A 19539-nucleotide genomic window follows, 5' to 3' on the forward strand; every position below is an offset into this window, starting at 1 on the left:
GGATTGCCATGCCCTCCTCCAGGGGATCTTCCCAACCCAGGGACTGAACCCACATCTCATGTCTTATGCACTGGCAGGTGGGTTCTTTACCACTAGTGCCACCTGGGAAGCTCAACTATTGAGCCCGTGCTCTAGAGACCAAAGTCGCAACTGCTGAATCCACACGCTCCAGCTATTGAAGCCCAGGTTCCTTGGAGCCTGTGTTCTGCAATGAGAAGCCACCACAATGAGAACTGCAACTAGAGAGTAGCCCCCTCCTCACTGCAACTAGAGAAAAGCCCTCAGAGAAACAATAACCAGCACAGCACCCATCCACTCCCCCTCCCCCCGCAAAAAAAGACACATACACACACACACACACATAATAGCATCCTGGCTATAAGAACTGGAGCAAACTTTAAAAAAAAAAAAGTTAAATAAAGATCAGAATATGTGCATGGTATTCTAATTCTACCACTTATACTTTTAAATGAAAACAAATTTTATGTATATTTATACACATACGTATGCGTGTGTGGGTGATTTTATATGCATGAGATCTCTGGATAGATACACAAGAAGCAGGTGACAACAGATACCTCTAGGGAAGAAAATACAAGGACTAGTAGATGAGTTGGAAATACTGATTTTTTAACTATATAAAATCTTTCACTGTTTGAGCATTTTACCACATGGATGTATTATTTTCAGAGATGTTGTTTTTATCTTTTTATTATAAAATAAAACACAGATAAAGAAAAACCACATGAAACAAATTAACATCTCAGTAAATTATTGACAGCAGGTCAAGAAACAAAACTTTGCTAGCCACAAAGAAGCCTCTCCATGTGCCCCATATCTATCAGACTGTTCCCACCCCTTCCAAAAGTAACTACTATCTTGGCTTTTAGCAGTCATTCACTTCCACTCTCCTGACTTTGATAACTTCCCTTGCATTTCTTTATAATTTTATCAATCAAATGTGCATCCCTAGCTGCTAGAGTCTCGCCTATTTTTTAAAATATGGGTCTTTTATGTCAGGTTTCTAAATTTTCTCTGCTATGAACTCATGGATTTAAGCATATCTAATGGGTCAGATTGTGGAAGCCAGAATCCAAGTTGGCCCCCAGTGATCCCTGGTTTCCAGTATTGACACCTTTATATGGTCCCCTCCCACATAGAAAGGGTTGCTCTGTTTAACCAATAAATTACAAGCATCCTCAGAGATATTGTGAGTCGAGTTCCAGAATAAAGAGAACATTGCAATAAAGCTAGTCACATGAGTTTTTTGGTTTCCCCATGCATATAAAAGTTATACTTACATTATACTGTAGACTATTAAATATCATTGTCTTTTAAAAAAATAAATAAATATCATTGTCTTTTTTAAAAAGTACATATCTTAATTTTAAAATACTTTACTGCTAAAAATTTCTAACCATTATCTGAGTCTTTAGTGAGCCCTAAACTTTTACTGGTGGAGGGTCTTGCCTCGATGTTGATGACTGCTGACTAATCAGGGCAGTGGTTGCTAAAGGTTGGGGTGGCTTTGGCCATCCTAATCAATTTCTTAAAATAAGACAACAATAAAGTTTGCTGCGCTGACTGACTCTTCCTCTCATGAATGATTTCTCTGTAGCCTGCAATGATCTGAGATGGCCTTTTACCACAGTAGAACTTCTTTAAAATTGAAGTCAGTCCTCTCAGAATCTGCCACTACTTTATCAACAAAATTTATGTAATATTCTAAATCCTTTGTTGTCATTTCAACAATCTTCACAGCACCTTCACTAGGAGTAGATTGCATCTCAAGAAAGCAATTTCTTCACTCATCCATAATATGAAACTCCTCATTCTTTAAAGTTTTATCATAAGATTATAGCAATTCAGTCACATCTTCAGGCTCCATGCCTAATTCTAGTTCTCTTGATATTTCTACCACACCCACAGTTACTTCCTCCACTGAAATACCAAACCCCTTAAAATCACCCATGAGGGTTGGAATCAACTTTTTCCAAACTTCTATTAATGTTGATATTTTAAACTCTTCCCATTAATCACAAATGTTCTCTTTAAAAATATTTTTATTTGTTTATTTATTTGGCTATGTCATGTCTTACTTGCATCATGCAGGATCTTTTGGTGTGGTGGGTGGGCTCCAGAGCTCATGGGCTCAGTAGTTATAGCACGTGGGCTTTGCTGCCCTGTGGCATATGGAATCTTAGTTCCCCAACTAGGGATGAAACCCACATCCCCTGCATTGCAAGGCAGACTTTTAACCACTGGACTACCAGGGAAGTTCCACAAATGTTCTTAATGGTATCTATTAAATAGAATGGGCCTCCCAGGCAGTGCTAGTGGTAAAGAACCTGCCTGCCAATGCAGGAGACATAAGAGCTGTGGGTTCAATCCCTGGGTCGAGAAGATCCCCTGGAGGAGGGCATGGCAACCCACCCCAGTATTGTTGCCTAGAGAATCCCATAGACAGAGGAGCCTGACAGGCTACAGTCCATAGTGTTGCAAAGAGTTGGACATGACTGAAGCAACTTAGCATGCGTTAAATAGAATAGTGAATCCTTTCCAGAGGTTTTCAATTTCCTTAGCATCAGAGGAATCACTATCTATGGTAGCTATAGTCTCATGAAGTATATTTCTTCAATAATAATGCTTGAAATTACAAATGACTCCTTGATCCATGGGCTGATATATGAACTTTGTATTTGCAGGCATGAAAACAACATTAATCTTATCGTACATCTCCATCACAGCTCTTGGATGACCAGGTATATTGTCAATGGGCAATAACACTTCGAAAATAATCTTTCTTTTCTGAGCAATAGAGGTCTCCACTGTGGACTTAAAATATTCAGCTTAAAGACATCAGCTACATAAGCCCCTAATAAGAGAGTCAGCCTGTCCTTGGAAATTTTCTGAAGTCAGGCACTGATTTCTCCTCTCTAGCTTTGAAAGTCCTAGATGGCATCTTCTTGCAATATAAGTGTGATTTGTTCACGCTGAAAATCTCTTTTTTACTGTAGCCATTTTCATTAATTATCTTACCTTCTGGATAACTTGCTACAGCTTCTACATCAACACTTGCTGCTTCACCTTGCACTTATGTTATAGAAATGGCTTCTTTCTTTAATCTCATTAAGTAATCTCTGCTAGCTTCAAATTTTTCTTCAGCAGCTTTCTCATTTCTCTCAGCCTTCATAGAATTAAAGAGAATTAGGACCTTGCTCTGAATTAGGAAATTTGGGGCTCATTTTCTCTTCTATCCAGATCACTCAAAATTTACCCATATCAGCAATAAGGCTGTTTCACTTTCTTACCATTTGTGGGTTCACTAGAGTAGCACTTTTCATTCCCTTCAAGAACATTTCCTTTGCATTCACAAGTTGGTTGACTGTTTTGTGCAAGAGACTCAGCTTTCTGGCTATATCTTTTCGACATACCTTCTTCACTAAGCTTAATCATTTCTGGCTTTTGATCTAAAGTGAACACTTAGATGTCACTTGTAGGGTCATTATGGGCCTAACTTCAATATTGTTGTATCTCAGAATAAGAAGGCCCAATGAGAGGGATAGAGAAGAGGGAACAACCAGTAGGTGGAACAGTCAGAACACACACATTTTTTTAAGTTCACCATCTTATATGGGTATGGTTCACGGTGCCTAAAACAATTATAATAGTGACATCAAAGATCACAGATCACCATAACAAATATAACAACAATGATAAAGTGTGAAATATTGCAGGAATTATCAAAATCTGACCCAGAGTCACACAGTGAGCAAATGCTGTTGGAAAAAATGAGCCAAGAGACTTGCTCAATGCAGGGTGGTCACAAACCTTCAATTTGTAAAATAAAAGCATTATCTATGAAGTACAATAAAGCAAAACACAATAAAACAAAGTATGCTTGTACAGCAGAAGTAATGGTGTGCCACTTTCGAGGTTAGGTGAAAAGTCTTCAGCTTTCGTTTTTAGTGAGCACTCACCGGACTGCCATTTCTTCACACTCACTCTGGGGGAAGCCATGTCGTAAGCTGCCTGTCAGCCTCCTGTCAAGAGTCATGTACACGTGACCTTCCCAAAGTCCTTAACCAGCCCGCCCCCACAGCAACCATGAGTTCGTTTTCTAAGTCCGTGAGTCTCTTTCTGTTTTGTAAGTAAGTTCATGTACACATTGCTATATTTAAAATGGATAACCAACAAAACCTATTGTATAGCACATGGAACTCTCCTCAACGTTATGTGTCAGCCCGGATGGGAAACGGGTTTAGGGGAGAATGGATACATGTGTATGTATGGCTGAGTCCCTTCACTGTTCGTCTGAAACTATCACAAAATTGTTAATTGGCTATACTCCAATACAAAATGTTTTGGGTGTTAAAAAATTAAAAAAAAAAAAAAAAAAGAGCCATGTGAATGTGTTTCAAAGTGGATCTTCCATGCCCAGATTCCAATAAGCATATTCCCACTGAATAGCCTGACTGCAATCTCCCTAAGGACCCTGAGATAAGATAACAGTTAAGTTGATCATGAATTCCTGACTCTGTGAAACCACAATATGATAAACTTATCTGGCTTTAAGCAAGGCTTTGAAGCAATTTTTTTTTTTAAATTAATGCTTTGGTGACTCAGATGGTAAAGAATCTACCTGCAATGCAGAAGACCCAGGTTTGATCCCCGGGTCAGGTGGATCTACTGGAGAAGGAAATGGCACCCCACTCCAGTATTCTTGCCTGGAGAATTCCATGGACAGAGGAGCCTAGCAGGCTGTAGTCCCAAGGGGTCGCAAAGTTTCAGACACAACTGAGTGACTGATACACACTTTATTTTTTGTTGTTGTTGTTGCTTATCCATTTTATTTATTTCTTTTTTTCATTTATTTTTATTAGTTGGAGGCTAATTACTTCACAACATTGCAGTGGGTTTTGTCATACATTGACATGAATCAGCCATGGAGTTACATGTATTCCCCATCCCGAGCCCCCCTCCCACCTCCCTCTCCACCTGATTCCCACATTTATTTTTTTTTAATATTTATTTATTTATTTTGCTGCACTGGGTCTCAGTTGTGTTCAACTCTTTGTGACCCATGGGCTGCAGCCTGCCAGGCTCCTCTGTCCATGGAATTTTCCAGGCAAGAATACTGAGTGGGGTGCCATTTCCTCCTCCAGAGGCTCTTCCTGACCCAGGGATTGAACTCACGTTTCCTGGGACTCCTACCTTGACAGGTGGGTTTTTTACCACAGAGCCACCTGGGAAGCCCTTAGTTGCAGCAAGTGGGATCTTTTAGTTGTGACATGCAGGATCTTCATTCCCTGACCACAGATTGAACCCATACCCCCTGCATTAGAAGTGGGATGTCTTAACCACTGGACCACAAGGGAAGCAGTACTACATAACTAATTTACAATTCATTGCAATTCTTACTGCTACTGAAACTCAATTTATCTTATCTTTCCCAGTGGAGGCCTCTTCAAATGGTCTCCTGAGTTATTTGAGATGATCCTAGTAGTCTGTAATAGCTCTTCTGTTCTCTATAGGTTTTCAGGGTTTTCTTAAAATTGCCTGCTCTAACTTCCTGGTGGTCCAGTGGTTAAGACTCTGAGCTTCCAATTTCAGGGGGCCCAGGTTCTACCTCTGGTCAGGAAACCAAGATCCCACATGCCGTGTGACACAGCCAAAAAAAAAAAAGGAAAGAAAGAAAAAGAAAAGTATGGGCTTAAAAAAAAAATTAGCTATTTCTTCAAGAAGTCCTGGTTTATTTTATTCAGAATGATCTAGAGAAAGACCAGAGTCTGGGTGCCATGGGTGATTGGGTGCTCATTATTTCTAGATCTTTTCAGTAGAGAGATAAAATATCTTATGAGTTCATACTTAAATTTCCAATTCATATACAGGATTAAAGATTTTTATTTAACTTCTTTTATATTAAATCTGATTGTTTTCAACTACACAAAGAATCCTGGTTCTCAAGGACAGAGGCAACAAAATTAAATAACCATTAATTAGTCATTTGGTTTATTCTACGTAAACATACAACAGTCTCAGAAAACAATTCCAATACTATCACTAATCATTATGACTTCTGAAGGCCATTTGAACAACTTTTGCATATGCTACCATAATTTTCTCCTTCTAAAATACTTATACCATGTCTATATTCTTTGATCAGGTCATCATTACATACACTTTTCCTTTTAAATATTCACATAATATTAGTTCTACAAGTAATCATACAGTATATTTGATGCCTACTACCAGTACAATGATATGATAAGGTCTCTCATATTATTTTGGTTGGTAAGTTGTTCTTCAGTAGATTACTCAGGGAAAGGTCATGAAAACAATATTGTTTTCACTCCCAGAAAGTTTTCCCATTTGAGCACTTCTGAGAAGAAACCATAGAGGGTTCATTTCAAGAGATGATGGGGTGGACTTAATAGTCCTTTATGCTTTATCACAAGGCTGCTTGCCCTCACTCACTGTTGGAGTAGGCAGAACCTCTCCCAAGGTCAGCTGATGTTCTCAAAGTGCCCACCACACTTCTTAGTGATGATCTGGCCGCATCTTTGAGTTTCTCCTGTTCTCAGTTCATCTGCCACCCCACTGCTTCTCTCTGCTATCTTGCACATAGATGATAATAACATACACAATCTGGTTTTTGGTGATTTCTACCTGATTGTACTCAGGATTTCCTAGAGTTAACTTGTCACTTAGTTTGCTGTTTATTCTTCTTGGTGTTCTATGAGCTTCTGGATCTGTGGTTTGGTACTTATCACTAATTTGGGGAAATATCTGTGCTTATCCCTTTCTTCTTCTGATATTGCCATTGCACAGATGTTGTGAGTGTGTGTGTGTACTCAGTCATATATGATTCTTTGTGACCCCATGGACTGTAGCCCACAGGATCCTCTGGCCATGGAATTTTCCAGGCAAAAATACAGAAGTGAGTTGCCAGTTCATCCTCCACGGTATCTTCCTCACCGAGGGATCAAACCCACATCTCCTTCACTGGCAGGTGGGGTCTTCACCACTGAGCCACCTGGGAAGCAATATGTTATGCATTTTCTAATTGTCCCATAGGATCAAATATCTCTTTTTTATATCTGTCTTTTTCATTTCATTCCCTTTTCTCTTTGCATTTCAGTTTTAGAAGTTTCTGTTGACATTTCTTCAAAAAAGAGTTGTTGATTTTCAATTTGTTCAGTTTTTTTCTTGGTGTGACATTGGAAGTGAAACTTCTAATCTCCTTACATGCCAAAGTAGAAACTTAGTTCATTTAGTTCTGTTGCAAATTTTCTCCATGGGTTTTTGTTGTTGTTGTTGTTGTTTTGCTATATATTCTATATGTGGGGATTTGAGAGGGTCAAACAACTACATAGCCACTGCAATCGTCTCAAACTCAGAAATAATGTTCAATAATAAAAAAGTAAGAGGTATTTGGTATAAAGTAATTCAATGTTACAACTTAAGCTAATTTTCTTGGTTTAAAAATGTTTTAGTAAACATTTACTATAATTATAAATCGGCAAGCAGGACTTCCCTGGTAGTCTAGTGCTTAAGAACCTGCCTACCAATGCAGGAGACACAGGTTTGATCCTTGATCTGGGAAGATCACACATTCTGCAAAGCAACAAATCTCATGCACCCACAACTAGTGAGCCCACAAGCTGCAACTACTGAAGGCCATTCACCTAGATCCCTGCTCCTCAACAAGAGAAGTCACCACAATGAGAAGGCTGTGTACAATAATGAAGAGTAGCCCCGACTCTCTGCAACTAGAGAAAGCCCATACACAGCAATGAAGATCCAGCACAGCCAAAAATCAATTAAAAAGAAAAAATTTTTAATAATAAAAATAAAGGATCCAAAAAGACATTTAAAAAATTAACAAGCAAAATAATTCCCTTAATAAATAACAGACAATATCTCAAAATCAGACAATTTATGGAAGAAAGTGAAATAAACTGAAGATATTGAAGCTCATTAATAAACAACGGAACACATATTAAAACAATGAGATATCAGTTTTAACTGTGTTAGTCTAGCAAAAATTTGAGAACTAGATAAGAAGAAGTTCTCATTTGCTGTTCAGTCGCTCAGTCATGTCCGACTCTTTGTGACCCCATGGACTGCAGCACACCAGGCTTCCCTGCCCTTCACCATCTCCTGGAGTTTGCTCAAACTCATGTCCATCGAGTCAGTGATGCCATCCAACCATCTCATCCTCTGTCGTCCCCTTCTCCTCCTGACTGCAATCTTTCCCTGCATCAGGGTCTTTTCTAATGAATTGGCCCTTCACATCAGGTGGCCAAAGTATTGGAGCTTCAGCTTCAGCATCAGGCCTTCCAATGAATATTTAGGATTGATTTCCTTTAGGATTGACTGGTTGGATCTCCGTGAAGTCTAACAGACTCTCAAGAGTCTTCTCCAACACCACAGTTCAAATATATCAATTCTTCAGCACTCAGCCTTCTTTATGGTCCAACTCTCACATCCATACATGACTACTGGAAAAACCACAGCTTTGACTATATGGATATTTGTTGGCAAAGTAATGTCTATGCTTTTTAATATTCTGTTTAGGTTTGTCATAGCTTTTCTTCCAAGGAGCAAGCATCTTTTAATTTCATGGCTGCAGTCACCATCTGCAGTGATTTTGGAGCCCAAGAAAATAAAGTCTGTCACTATTTCCATTGTTTCCCCATCTATTTGTCATGACGTGATGGGACCGGATGCCATGATCTTAGTTTTTTGAATGCTGAGTTTTAAGCCAGGTTTTTCACTCTCTTCTTTCACTTTCGTCAAGAGGCTCTTCAGTTCCTCTTCACTTTCTGCCCATAAGGGTGATGTCATCTGCATAATATGAGCTTATTGATATTTCTCCTGGCAATCTGGAATCCAGCTTGTGCTTCATCCAGCCCGGCATTTCTTATGATGTACTCTGCATATGAGTTAAATAAGCAGGGTAACAATATACAGACTTGAAGTACTCCTTTCCCAATTTGGAACCAGTCAGTCGTTCCATGTCTGGTTCTAACTGTTGCTTCTTGATTTGCACACAGATTTCTCAGGAGGCAGGTAAGGTGGTCTGGTATTCCCATCTCTTGAAGAATTTTCCACTGATATGGTTCACACAGTCAAAGGCTTTACGTAGTCAATAAAGCAGAAGTAGATGTTTTTCTCGAATTCTCTTGCTTTTTCTAGGATTCAACGGATGTTGGCAATTTGATCTCTCATTGCTCTGCCTTTTCTAAATCCAGCTTGAACATCTGGAAGTTCTCGATTCATGTACTGTTGAAGGCTAGCCTGGAGAATTTTGACTTTTACTTTGCTAGCGTGTAAAATGAATGCAGTTATGTGGTAGTTTGAACATTCTTTCCCAGCAATCTTTCCCAGCTGGGAAAGACTGAAGGCAGGAGGAGAAAGAGATAACAGAGGATGAAATGGTTGGATGGCATCACTGACTCGATGGACATGAGTTTGAGCAAGCTCTGGGAGTTGGTGATGGACAGGGAAGCGTGGCGTGCTGCAGTCCATGGGGTCGCAAAGCGTTGGACACGACTAAGTTACTGAACTGAACTGAACTTGAACATTCTTTGGCATTGCCTTTCGTTGGGATTGGAATGAAAACTGACCTCTTCCAGTCCCGTGGCCACTGCTGAGCTTTCAAATTTGCTGGCATGTTGAGTGCAGCACTTTAACAGCATCATCTTTGAGGATCTGTATAGTTTCTGTGTCTTCTTGCCACCGCTTCTTGTATCTTCTGCTTCTGTTAGGTCCATGCCATTTCTGTTCTTTATGGTGCCCATCTTTGCATGAAATGTTCCCTTGGTATCTTTAATTTTTGTCAAGACATCTCTAGTCTTTCCCATTCTGTTGCTTTCCTCTATTTCTTTGCATTGTTCACTTAAGAAGGCTTTCTTCTCTCTCCTTACTATTCTTTGGAACTCTGCATTCAGATGGGCATATCTTTCCTTTTCTCCTTTGCCTTTAGCTTCTCTTTTCTCAGTTATTTGTAAGGCCTCCTCAGACAACCATTTTGCCTTTTTGCATTTCTGTTTCTTGGGGATGGTTTTGATCACCACTTTCTGTACAATGTTTGAACCTCCGCTCATAGTTTTTCAGGCACTTTGTCTATCATATCTAAGCCGTTGAATCTATTTGTCACTCCCACTATATAAACATAAGGTATTTGATTTAGGTCATACCTAAATGGTCAAGTGGTTTTTCCCTACTTTCTTCAATCGAAGTCTGAATTTTGCAATAAGGAGTTCATGATCTGAGCCACAGTCAGATCCTGGTCTTGTTTTGACTGACTGTATAGAGCTTCTCCATCTTCGAATGCAAAGAAATAATCAATCTGATTTTGGTATTGACCATCTGGTGATGTCCATGTGTAGAGTCATCTCTTGTGTTGTTGGAAGAGGGCGTTCTCTTGGCAAAACTGTTATCCTTTGCCCTGCTTCATTCTGTACTCCAAGGCCAAACTTGCCTGTTACTCCAGGTAACTCTTGATTTCCTACTTTTGCTTTCCAGTCCCCTACAATGAAAAGGACATCTTTTTTTGGTGTTAGTTCTAGAAGGTCTTGTAGGTCCTCATAGAACCGTTCAACTTCAGCTTCTTTCGCATAGAAGAATGGTTGGGGCATAGACTTGGATTACTGTGATATTGAATGGTTTGCCTTGAAAATGATCAGAGATCATTCTGTTGCTTTTGAGATTGCACCCAAGTACCAATTTATAGAAACCCTGACACAGAGCCTGGAAAGGTTCCCACAGGCAGATTTCTTTTCTTTTTTTTTTTTTTTAAGTGAAAGAGGCTTTATTTGGGAAGGGAGGGGGCTGAGAAGAGGGGACATGTATATAAACTAATGTCACCATTCTGCAGTAAAATTTAGTACTTCTTAGTCAAATTAAATAATGCATACTCTGTGATCCAGAAATGCCATTCCTGGAGATATAACCCAAATAAACTCTCACACTAGATGTATGAAGAAACAATATGAGGTTTTAATATGCTTTCTATCACTGGAGGTGTAAATAAGTAAAATGTGGTGAATTCATAATGATGCCTCATGTAGAAACAACAGATCTATATGGTAGCAATTTGTACAGATCTTTAAAACTTTACCACTTAGTGAAAAAAGAACACAAACTGAGATCCATTAGGCATTACAGAATATATGTTTTACACATGTACTAAAAAACAAAAAATACACAGTTTACAAAAACTGATATAAAAAGAGAACACACATTAACTGAACTAGAATGGCTGCCATAGAGTAATGACAATAGGAATAGAGATAAAGAGGGACACAGAAATAGACATATTTTTTTTTAAATCTTATAGATTATGATAAAGTACCCTAAACTGAGAAGTATATAAGCTTATTTTTCTACATCTGAATTTCTACTATAATGTTTTAAAGTAAATTTAAATATTTCCCTCAAAACCTGTACTTTTTGAGAATACTTCAAACCACAAAGTACTATTTATTTTCCTTGTGCTATTAGCATCTCCTCTTGTTATTATCCATTCTTTGACTTCCTTTTTTAGCAGCATATCTAACCTAATAACTTTTTATTCATCTGACTCACTCATTTATTTACTCAGTAAGTATTTAAGTGTCTACTTAAATATCAAGTGTGCACAAAGTACTGTTGGGCACTCAGAAGATGTGTGGGAAACATTTTATGACCGCTTTTCCCAGGACCCTTCATTCTCATGATGGATGTAAAGCATTAACCCACAAAACAGCTCAAAAGAGTCCTAGGCAGTATGATTTTGTGTCTGAAGATGAGAAGTGGATGTTAGCATGGGGGTTCTGGAGAAGACATGCAGTGAGGACTGGAGTAGGTGGGAGAATACGTCAAGTCTGCCTGCGGGACCTCCCTGGCGCTCTGGTCGTTAAGACTCACACTCCCACTGCAGGAGGCATGGGTTCTGTCCCTGGTGGGGGAAGTAAGATCCCACAGGCCATGTGGTGAGGCCAAAAAGAAAAAAAGAAGAGTCTAGGTGTATTTTACTTCTGATATAATGAGTAGGAGGCAGAGAGAAAGAAAAGGGCATCCCAAGTGGGGACATGTCTTTTTACAAGGCACAAAGTCAAGACTGAATAAAGCATAATCAGAAAGCGTAAAACTCAATGGTGGGAACTGAGGTAAGGAATTAAGGGCAATATGGTTAAAGCAGGGGCTTCCCTGGTAGCTCAGCTGGTAAAGAATCTGCCTGCAATGCAGGAGACCCCAGTTCAACTCCTGGGCCAGGAAGATCTGCTAGAGAAGAGATAGGCCACCACTCCAGCATTGTTGGGTTTCCCTGGTGACTCAGCTGGTAAAGAACCCACCTGCAATGCAGGAGACCTGGGTTTGATCCTGGGTTGGGAAGATCCCCTGGAGAAGGAAACAGCAACCCAGTCCAATATTCTGGCCTGGAGAATCCCATGGACTGTATAATCCATGGGGTCACAAAGAGTCAGACATGACTGAGTGACTTTCACTTTCACTATTAAACCAACAGAGAACAAACTGTAGATGATTTCAAGGTCTCACCAAGTAATCTTGATTTTATCCTGTAGGCAACAGGAAGCTTCTGTAGGGTTTTGATTTGGGAACTGAATAGATTTTTCTGTGTTATATTATCACATCAAATCTGTCAGCAAATGCTGCTCAGGATCATAGTTCTCTTTCTCTCCAGTCCCACAGTGATAGACCTCGCCCAAGATGGGTTCAGTGAACTCCCACTATAAGTCCTCCCTCCTCCCTGCTCCTTTCCCTCCCCAATTTGTAGCCTTTTGTCCTTTCACTTCTTCCACCTCTTCAGCTTCATAACTTGACCTCATTCTATCAGCTTGGGTTAACTATGTTTCTGTGGCATCCTACGTTTACCTCTACCACATTAATTGATCATTTTTTTAATCATCAAAAGTTTAGTGACCCCTCTACTGTCTACTAGGCTGAGACCATGATGATGAGTAAAAACAGAAGCAAAACCTGCCCTCATGTAACCTAGAAGCAGAGAGAAAATGTATCTTATTTTGGAATCCTATTTTTCACTGTAGAATTTATTGCACTGCATTTCAACTGAGTTCAGAAAGTCAGGCACCTTGTAGATGCTCAGTAAATGTTAACTGAATGAATGAATGGAGGTTTTGTTTGTTTGTTTGTTTGTTTTTTCATTTATTTTTATTAGTTGGAGGCTAATTACTTTACAATATTGTAGTGGTTTTGTCATACATTGACATGAATCAGCCATGGAGTTACATGTATTCCCCATCCCGATCCCCCCTCCCACCTCCCTCTACACCCAATTCCTCTGGGTCTTCCCAGTGCACCAGGCCTGAGCACTTGTCTCATGCATCCAACCTGGGCTGGTGATCTGTTTCACTATAGATAATATTCATGTTTCGATGCTGTTCTCCTGAAACATCCCACCCTCGCCTTCTCCCACAGAGTCCAAAAGTCTGTTCTGTATTTCTGTGTCTCTTTTTCTGTTTTGCATATAGGGTTATCGTTACCATCTTTCTAAATTCCATATATATGTGTTAGTATGCTGTAATGTTCTTTATCTTTCTCGCTTACTTCACTCTGTATAATGGGCTCCAGTTTCATCCATCTCATTAGAACTGATTCAAATGAATTCTTTTTAATGGCTGAGTAATATTCCGTGGTGTATATGTACCACAGCTTCCTTATCCATTCGTCTGCTGATGGGCATCTAGATTGCTTCCATGTCCTGGCTATTATAAACAGTGCTGCGATGAACATTGGGGTGCATGTGTCTCTTTCAGATCTGGTTTCCTCAGGGTGTATGCCCAGAAGTGGGATTGCTGGGTCATATGGCAGTTCTGTTTTCAGTTTTTTAAGAAATCTCCACACTGTTCTCCATAGTGGCTGTACTAGTTTGCATTCCTACCAACAGTGTAAGAGGGTTCCCTTTTCTCCACACCCTCTCCAGCATTTATTGCTTGTAGACTTTTAGATAGCAGCCATGCTGACTGGCATGTAAAGAAGAATCCTACTCACACAGCCACAAGCATTATCAGTCCTAGACTGCTAATGGCAATCTAATCCAGTCTCAGAACTGCTTATCACCTGAAAACATAAACTCTAGGTCAAACTCTAGGTCAGACTTTTTCTGTAAAGTGCTGGCTAGACTTTATAAGTCATATGGTATCTGTCACAACTACTCAGGTCTGCCATGGTAGTACAAAAGCAGCCATAGATAATATGAAAACAAATGTGGCTGTGTTCCAAGAAAATATTATTTATAAAAACAGGTGGTGGACTGGACTTGGCACACAGGTCCTTGTTTCCCAACCTGTGCTGTAGAGGAGGCCACGTCTGTCCATTTCTCAGTACTGCCTTCATGCCTGGTCTATATTCTTTAGTCAGGTAAATTTACTTGCTACACCCAACAGCTGAGCTCCCCTTTAAACTCATGCCTGACATCCGCAATTTGTCACAGATTGTGGTATTGTGAAAGAGTATATAATCTGGAGCCCAAAAGACCTGTTTTACTTACTGGTTGACCTTTTGCCAAGTTACTTTGCATTACTGAACCTTTATTTCCTCACTGTACATTGAGTTTTGCTTTTTCAAATCTTGACTAAGAAGATAAGTGAGAAATGTATACTGAGAGTTGAACATGAGGCAGACACACAGTAAACAGTTTACAAATATCCCCACACACACCTTTGCCCGGTCATGTTCTTTTCCTCTTTTAAATCATTATCAGGTTTTTATGGAGGATCTATTATATCCAAGGTACAGTTTCAGGTACCTTTAAAACCATACTAAATCTTCCATGATATCTCCCTTGACTACTGGGTCTCCAACTTGCATTTAATACGATACACCCGAGAGCCTAACAGTGCTGATGCTGTATAAGGATGTTTTATAAGGAATGGTCTGAGCATCAGAATTACCCCCAGATAATTTCAATATAGAGCAAATTTCAGGGTCACTGTTCTAGATGTGACTCTGGGTTCAAACAACTCAGAAGCCCTCTTCTTCTGTTTTTCCAGCTGCTTTCTCTTTTTTCACAGTTAGTACCTATATGCACATCCTTATAGAGTTAGAGTTAATTGAGTTCTCCCAGCCATTATTTACTCATATTTGGATATATTTATGTTAAGGAGAATGGAAAAAAAGAGAATGAAGTAATCCTCTTACCTTGCATTTGACATTTGTTGTGTAATTTTCAAGTAGCTATTCCCCTTTCTTGTGGCAACAATCTTGATTTTTACTAGGGGACTCTCCTTTCCCCATCTTCAGTTCAGCTGTCCTGCTCGAGGCTTTACCCCTGGACCCCAGAAGCTCATGAAACCAGGACAGTAACTCTCCTGGCTACCGTCACTCTTGGCCCACTCTGAGGAACTTTCATGTTTTCCAGGATTGCTGAAAGACACTTACTTTTTTCCCATTGGATTGGAATCTGAGACAAAATGGTTCTTGGAGATTCTGGCAGCTATTCTATAACCTCAAAGAGAAAGCCTAAGAACAAAATAAGAGAAAGAGAGACAAGACAGATCGCTTTTTGCCATAGTGTCTAGCTGTTTCTCAAATCAGGTGCATCAGTAAACTGCTATATGAGCCAATAAATTCCCTTTTGCTTCTGCTTCTGCCAATTTTAGCCAGGTATTCTGTCACTGACAACCAGAAGAATCCCAAACTGATACAGCCTTTACTCATCTCCCTCAGAACCCAATTTATCACCCATATTCACAGAAATTACATGCCGGAGTCAATTACCAATCATTCATTCAACAAATGTACTAAATGTCTATGGAATACAATGTTCAGCCTAGGAGGAGGGAGGAGGGATGACAGCAATATGCCATGATTAAGAACTGCAGGAGAACAAGATGGTGGAGGAGCAGGTGGACGTGGAGTACATCTCTCTCCATGGATACATCAGGAATACACCTTCAGCCACAGAAGTGCATGCAGAACACCATCTGAGAGTGGACAGGAGTACCTAACCAGCAGAAAAGAATATATAGAACCACACAAACCTTGGTAAGATGAAGGACCTAGGGGGGAAAACAGGAGTGTTCATAGGACTGGACCTGACCTTGGCCAGTGGGGGAACTGAAGCAGGGATCCAATCCCCACATCAGGGCAATTGTCTGAGTCAGAGGAGAAATATTTAAGGCTGAGAGTGAAACAAGTGATCCGTGGCAGCCTAAATGGAATGAGAATCAGACAGTCCTTGCCACATCCATACATACCCCGGACATGAAAGCTGGTCCCCTGGAGGGCACAGTGGCTGGGAGCTGGAGTTTAGGGATTGTGGAGAAATCCCAGGGCAAGAGCTGCTGTTGACTGCAGAGAGACAGATTGAGGGGATTTGAGGGAGGAGATTGTGGTGGGAAACGCAACTGAAGGAAAGCCAGGCAGCCATGGAAGGAGGGTGATACTGCTGAGTCACACATAGGGGGTGGAGCCATCACCATAGTCTCTCTCTTCCCACATGCCAGCATCAGTCAGCTGAACAATAGAGAGGCTGACCCATCAAATGCCTGACGCACTGAACTACAGAGTAGGACCCCACCCAGGGTACCCTTTTAGGTAGGACGCCAGCCAGGGGGGCCCCCTCTATGTGCCTGAAGCGCCGAACAACAGCAAAGGACCCCAGGCAAGGAAACCCTCTAAGTGCCTGAATGGGCGGAGCTACGGAGAAAGTCCAGAGAGACCTTCTGATCACCAGCTACAAGAGGCTCAAAAAAAGACTCTGATCGGGCCATAACTCCTGCAGTGGAGGCAGTCCGTGTCCCTGCACACTTGGCACCGCCAGGGTCCCCACAAGCCAAGCAGCTGTGCCACCTTCATACTCAACTCTTACTGGGGCAGAGCTGCCACAGGCAAAAAAAGTCTTGCGTCTGTGCACCCAGGGTTGCTTCCCGTTGCGTCGGACTCTTTGCAACCCTGTAGACAGTGGCTTGCCAGGCTTCTGTCAGGAAGTGGGGTTCTCCAGGCAAGAACACTGGAGCGTATTGGCCAATACTGGTTGCCATACCCTTCTCAAGCACTATATTTCCTGCTGCCCTAACCGCCAACTCCTCTGAGTACCTGGTGCTGCCAGAACTCCTGTGACCCAAGCAGTTGCACCACCTCCACATGACCCTCACAGGGGCAAACCCAAGCCCTCCAGGGCAGCCTCAGGAGTAAACCGCAATGGATGACCCACATGCAGAGGTGGGAATAAAACCACAACTGAAACCCAGGGGCAGAATGGCTAAGGAAGACCCAAAACCTTCCCACAAGCTGTACAAGCTGCAGATTAAATCCACATGATTAATCCACTAGGCAGACTCTGTGTCTATGGAATATATAAAAGGTCACTGAGAGCTCCCACAAAAGAAAACGCACTAGCTCTGATAGCTGTGGACACTGGAGGCAAGAACACACAGGTGTGAGACCAGATTAGGATCTGAGCTGCCCCCACAGCAGGGCCAGAGACCAGCACAGTGGTGGAGGGCATCCTAGGGAGGCGAGGTGGACTGTGACTCCCAGCGAGGGAAAGGACTCTGACAGCACTGACTCAAGAAAATCATTTATTATTCTTATTTTTTCACCTGTTCTGTAGATTCTTTTGGATTTTTTTTTTTCCTTTTCCTTTCTTCCCCGACTCCCTGCCATTGTAGTTGTCTATTTTATTGACACTAAGAAACCCAATTAAGCTTTTGAGCTTTCTTTTCCTCAGTCACACTTTTTATTGTTGTTATAAACCTCTGCTTCTACATTGGGCTTATGTAGTTCTGTGGATTTTTCCTTTTTTTTTCTTCTAATTTTAATTTTTTAAACCTTATATAGTCAAGAAATACAAGAGAAGAAAAAAGATCTACAAAATCAACCCCAAACAGTTAAGAACTGCATAAAATTTGTGGAAAGAATACTCAGCAACAATGCCATCCTACCGTGTGTGAAGCCCTGTGTTGGATATTGAGGACAGAAAGGATCATAGGACAGGAATGATGCGCTGTTGCTGTAAAAAATAGGCGGCATTTTCCATAATTTTTCCAACACTCAGAAGAAAAGTATTAAAGTTCTCCAAAATGGAAGGGTTTGGTTTATAGTGGGAAAGAGGCCAATTAATTTCCTTTCAGATAAAGACCCTTTTCTACTTCCTTTTAAATTCATCACTGACTTATTGAGTACTGAATAAAGTTTTATACAAGTGACTAGAAGATATATTCTGGTATCCATTAATGTACGTGCAGACTTAAAACTAGACAAATAATCAATAGCTAATCCCACAAAGTCTTCTATGTGCCCAGGACTGTTCTGGGCCTCAAAAGAGAAATTCTGGATTTTTTTTTTTTTTAAATAAAAGGTCACCACAATTGAAATGTGAAAGAAAAGTCAGTATTCTTCTAATGAAAGTACTTCTGTTATACCCAAATATCATTCTTTATTTTTCCAGAAAAACAATAATTGAAATATCTGTTTAGGTTTCATTTATAAAACTGTTATGACTAACTTCAAATTGATTTCAAGAAACAAGAAAATAAAATCATCTTGCTAAATAAAAACACACAGCCATAAAATAAGTTTCTGCTAGAGTATCTGACATTTGAAGTCTCCCCCGAGATGTTCCATTCAGTTCCTGCTTTGACTAGTTCCAATAATCAAAATTATTTATCTTTTTGATCACTTAAAACTGTCTCCAGTCTACTTACTAAACAGTTCAACATTCCATCAATGTAGAAAGACATTTTATTTACAGTTCAATTAACCAAATAAACTGCATAGTTAATAGACAATTATTTTTAGGAGGAAAATGAAACAATTTTGTTTGGCATGAATGCCTAATTGTGTGTTTTAAATTCTTGGTTTTGGCCTGTGATCACTTAAAAACAATGACCAAACACATTTAAATGGTTGACTATAAATGCAAGATTATGCCTTTTGCATTTTATAGTATATAAAATCTAGCATATGAGAAAATAAACTCAAGAGCAACAAAGAGGTCCAGTCACTTACCCTCTTCATAACCACGGCCAGGATAAATTTCACTCAACCTTCAGCCATTGAATTTTATCCTGAGGTTTCCATCTACCACACAATCAGATAAACCCCAGTTTGTGGGAGCAAGTAATGGAAACTGTGATGTAAAAAGAGTTGCCAAACAAATTTCCATGTGCTTAACCTGAAAGGGAGAAATTCCAACGTGAACTGAGGAAAAAGTTTTCAGCTGCTTTTAAACCCAAGGGGCTGATTTCACTTTTAGCAGGAACTTGTGACTAAGATTGCCTGGGAATCGGGAAAATGATTAACACTCTTGTTGTCGTCATCTGCTTGAGCTCTCCAGCTGTAGGAAACTGGCTAAGGGAACCTTATCAACCCTGGACATGTGTGCAGTGAATACACTGTCCTTCTGAGGCAGCATTTAGTTACTTAGTTAAATAAAAATGTATTTAGAACCTCTACCAACTTTGTTAGTGGTTATTTTATTAAAACTATGATTATAAAAGGCTTTTTCTTACTTTTAATTTCTTTATCACCCCCTTAAAAGAAAGATCCATTTTCTTCAAATTC

The 19539-nt window shown here is 40.2% G+C and overlaps 1 protein-coding gene across 1 annotated transcript in view; it reads right to left on the reverse strand.

Annotated features, from left to right (window-relative positions):
- The window catches only part of TRPM6 (transient receptor potential cation channel subfamily M member 6), a 151624-nt gene extending 132461 nt beyond the window's left edge, over nucleotides 1-19163 (reverse strand). Inside the window, exon 1 of the mRNA XM_061132095.1 lies at nucleotides 18985-19163. Within this exon, the coding sequence (XP_060988078.1) occupies nucleotides 18985-18993 (9 nt within the window). The 5' untranslated portion in view covers nucleotides 18994-19163. The remainder of the gene's footprint in view (nucleotides 1-18984) is intronic.
- Between the last annotated feature and the right edge of the window lie 376 nt (nucleotides 19164-19539).

Source organism: Dama dama, chromosome 29, assembly GCF_033118175.1.
Source record: "Dama dama isolate Ldn47 chromosome 29, ASM3311817v1, whole genome shotgun sequence".
NCBI lineage: Eukaryota > Metazoa > Chordata > Mammalia > Artiodactyla > Cervidae > Dama > Dama dama.